The sequence below is a fragment of the Sinocyclocheilus anshuiensis genome, unplaced genomic scaffold (genome assembly GCF_001515605.1).
Source record: "Sinocyclocheilus anshuiensis isolate Anshui unplaced genomic scaffold, SAMN03320099.WGS_v1.1 scaffold207, whole genome shotgun sequence".
NCBI classification, from domain to species: domain Eukaryota; kingdom Metazoa; phylum Chordata; class Actinopteri; order Cypriniformes; family Cyprinidae; genus Sinocyclocheilus; species Sinocyclocheilus anshuiensis.
In genome coordinates, this window is record NW_015551045.1 from 974,206 (window position 1) to 978,523 (window position 4,318).

At 37.3% G+C, this 4,318-nt stretch overlaps 1 protein-coding gene across 2 annotated transcripts in view; it reads right to left on the reverse strand.

Moving 5' to 3' along the window:
• LOC107661668 (phospholipid phosphatase-related protein type 5-like) overlaps positions 1-4,318 on the reverse strand; it is a 51,289-nt gene that overhangs the window by 31,418 nt on the left and 15,553 nt on the right. For both annotated transcript variants that reach the window (XM_016451372.1, XM_016451373.1), the window contains exon 3: positions 2,562-2,750. In XM_016451372.1, the coding sequence (XP_016306858.1) occupies positions 2,562-2,750 (189 nt within the window). The remainder of the gene's footprint in view (positions 1-2,561; positions 2,751-4,318) is intronic.

Genomic DNA, 4,318 nt, shown 5'->3' on the forward strand with positions numbered 1-4,318 from the left:
TATATTACATAACTTTTATTTTTGATTTGATTTTTAATTTACATTCACTTTTTGCAAATTACCTTTTAATTTATATTAGTCTTTTAATTCATAATTAGACTGTGACTGAGACAATCTTGACTTCTGAGGACAACTATTTCAGTGTCATTTGTCAGGTAGTGTCTTTTATGCATGATATTTTCTTTATTTTATGCATAAAATAAAGAATCTGGGTGACCGTGTTACTCTGCATTGGACCGAAAGTAACCGTGTCCCACTGGACAAAAGCACCAGATGTTGCACATTTCATTCCCTCTCTTGTTCTCAGTCCATCATTCCCCCAGCCGGCCATCATAACATCTCGAAATGAGCCTCTGCCTGTGCTTCTACGCCTTGCTCGATACCTTGTACTTTCCTTAATTTATGAATCTAACAGAACTCCTCCATTTCATGCATCTTCAGTTGGCTGTACTTTCAGTGTGAGCCTGTTTTTTTGGCTCTGCCAGGACACTCACACACGCTTCAACATGAAGCTCGTACTCCAGGCTTCAGATCTACTGCTGGCCCACAAACACACACTAGAAGAACCACACGCGGCTCTGGCAGACTCAGAAAAAGAGGGAGGCAGATCCATGCGGTCCTGCAATCTGTTGCCTCCGGTTCACAACGTGGCAGAGAGACACCAGTAAAACCATCACCTACAAACCCATCACATCCAGCTATAGCTGCCGTCTACACCTTCCTCACTGGAGCTCTCTTATATGCTGCTTTTCAGTTTCAACTTGATCTCAGACGTTTCTCCTAAAATTCCCTTAGGTCGGGTTAATTGCACCAATAAGGATTAAGCTTATATTTATAGATTAAGTCAAGGTTTATCTAATAATTCTGATGCATCAAACTTTAAACCTTGTTTAAAATAGGTATGTTTACATTTAAACCATAATTTTGATCCTGGTTTTAATTTTGCATTTAAGATTTAAGTTTAAACCTGTTGCTCCATTACTTTAAACTTACATTTCAATCTCATTTAGGGATTAACTTTAAACCTGAAGGTGAGGAGGAACTGATTTTGATGAGAAATGTTGAGATCTCTGACGTTTGATTGCAGACTTCGGTGCCTTGGCAAAACCAAGCACAGTTTGAGATGTTGATGAGAAATCAGCTAAGACACGTTAGATAATTGGAGTCTTATTCACAGAAGAAACATCTGAGAACCACACAAGACAAAACACCCTCTCCATTTAATCTCACTGCTGCCTATGAGAAACTACTGAGAAGTTAAAGAGACATGAGAGCTGGTTATTAAATAAGTACTGGCACATACAACTTCATAAGCAAAACAAATTATTTCTATTTCAAACACGTGGGTGAATTACACAAAAAGACTTTCCAGGTCACAAAATTATCAGAATTATTTAAAAATTATTACATTTTCAAAAAAAGTTGTTTTAGATAATGTGTTATCATGATGATAACAGTTTACCACCAAATTCTTATCACTAAAATATAGTCAGAATTTTCTACATTTTCTTTCTCAATAATAGTGATCCTCAGTAGATTCTCATTATAATAATACAATTTTATTTATGAATTAATTTATTATAATGTATGTTATATTTATGTACTAAAATAGTTACAATAATAAAAAAACATTTTTATTAGTTTACATTTAATGGTAACAATTTTATTTTATTATTATTTAATACATATTTGATGATTTAAAGAATATATATTCTTATATATTATTATTATCTATTATGGTAATGAGAATTTGATTATTTTTGGCATTATGATAATATTGTTATTTTTGACTGAGTGGGGGCTTAATTGTTTAATTCATTGTACATAATATCACAAACAAAATTACTAAAAAATATATGCATCATATATTTATAGTAATTATATGTATAAAATATGTAATTTTTATTTACATATTAAAAATGTAAATATGTTTTTCTCACAGCTTATGAATGTGCTTGTTTGTAGGACTTAATATTTTGGCTAAAATAGTTTGATTACAGAGAAATGTGAATCTAAAATAATATTAATAATTATTATTATAGTTGTTATTATTATTATTATTACTAAATAAAGTTATAAAAATATTAAATAAAAAAACTAAATATTACAAAAAATACTATATTACAATAGTATTTTTATAATATTTTGCGTTTATTTGATATTTTACAGCTTTATTTAATAATAATAATAAAACTAACTATTATTATTATTATTATTATGGTAATGTGAATTAAATTATTTTTGACATTTCAATAATGAGTTATATATGTTATATATGAATAATGAGTGTCACAAACAAAATGTATAATATACAAATAATAAAAATATCAAATTTAAATATAAAATATAAAAAACATTGAATTTGATTGGTGTTGGTGTGAAATACGACACGTTCTCAGGATTTGTGAGATCTGGATTCTCTCTCACACACAAAAGCACATGTGTACATAATATACATCCTGATAATGAATGATGATGATTCGTTCTTTTACCCATTCTAAAGTTGATCCGCACTGCACACAAGCACACAGAGAAGTGAAGGAAAGACACGGGTTACTCACGGTTATAGTGGGAATAGCAGCTACCAGAGAGTACACGAGCACCGGCGGTACGTTACTGCTCTCATCCGGTCCAGGGTAAGGTTTGGAGAACGCCTTGTCGAAGCAGAAGAACCCCTGGATGTGCACGGGAAAGGTGTCCGTGTATTCGAAGTAGTACGCCAGAAGAACAGTGCCTGCCATGATCACCAGCTGAAAATAAAGCATGATCCACGCTTTACAACCAGAGAAGACGACGTTCCGCCACAGCCCGCGCGCGACCGCACACTCCGCCGTCGTGATACTGAGAGCGTTACATGCTGTTCCGCGAGGAAAGCCGCACTGAGCGAGCGACAGGAGAGTGGAAAGCGGGGACAGGTGCGGCGAGAGTCAGCGGGGAGGGAAAGCGTGAATTGGAGCCTGAGCGGACACAAATTGGCTCACCGGCGTGTGTGTGTGTCCGCCTGCACGCAAGTGACATTTGGGATGTGTGTGAAACACAACGCTCATTAGCGACTTTCAAAAGGAGCTCGCCTTCATTCAGTCCTTCTCATTAAACCTTTTAAAAATAAAGACAACACTTTATGACAAAAGAAAACCGCAAATTAACTACTGATTTATAATGAACCCAAAGGGTTTGAGGTACACTGAAATTGTTGAATTTTGAAAAAAATTCACACACAATTACAAAGTAACGGCAAGTAACACATTGAATTATACGTGATATTTTGAAATAGAAAAACTGAAATGGCATTTTCTTGTCAAACATACTCAGATCATCTGTTTTATTTACAACTTTGAAAAAATAAAAAATTTTTTACAGTGTAAAGCCTTGTACACACCGGGACGATTATCGCGCGCGCTTGTCGCCGACGTTTTTCGACACGTCTTTTGTGTTCATACCCAAGCGATTTTCGCAGGCGATGAGACGAGTGAAGCCCCGTTCACACCGCCAGCGACTTTTTCGCTGTTTGTCGCTTGTAGCTGGCAATTGATGTCGCTAGTAGGCGTTCCCACTACTGGTTGCCTAGTTACCCCGTAACACTCCACTGCAGCTGATGAATCACGTGCTCTCCACTGACTTCACTCCCATTGGTTGTCGCTCGCGAAATTCGCTGCTTATTTGCATAAAGTTGAAGAATTCGGACCCTTTGTCGCTGGACTCGCATCACTTGACACGCCCACATTCCGTCGCCAACGGTCACTGTCGCTCGTGTCGCCGGAAGTCACCAGCTCTCCATTGAAAATGAATGGGATTATGTCGCTCTGTCGCTGGCGGTGTGAACAGGGTTTGAACGTGCAAATTCACTCCCTGACATTAGATGGCACTTAATGAAAAAACCAGAGGTGTTTTTAAAAAAAAATATGCTTTTACGCCTCACGTTTTGACCGTCGGTTTTAAAACGCGGTTTTAAAACGCGAATTTAATTATTCGCGCGAGTAGATTACATACAAAGTCAATGCAGAGACGCGAATAGAGGCGAATTCGCGCCAGGCGACACGAATGACGCGAAATGCGCGACGCGTTTGCCGCGAACACGAGATATTCGCCTCAATCGCGTCTTTCGCGCAAGTTTAAAAATTTCAACTTGAGCGGAAAATTCGCCTGACACGTTCTCGCGCAAGCCAATCAGCGAAGAGCTTATAGGCACGTCTGGTTGAATCAGACAATCACGTGATGCGCATATTCGCTTCGCATCTGGTGTGAACACAGCATTAATCATCAGGCGTTAAACATCGGCGATAATCGCGCGCGATATTCGTCCCGGTGTGAACAAGCC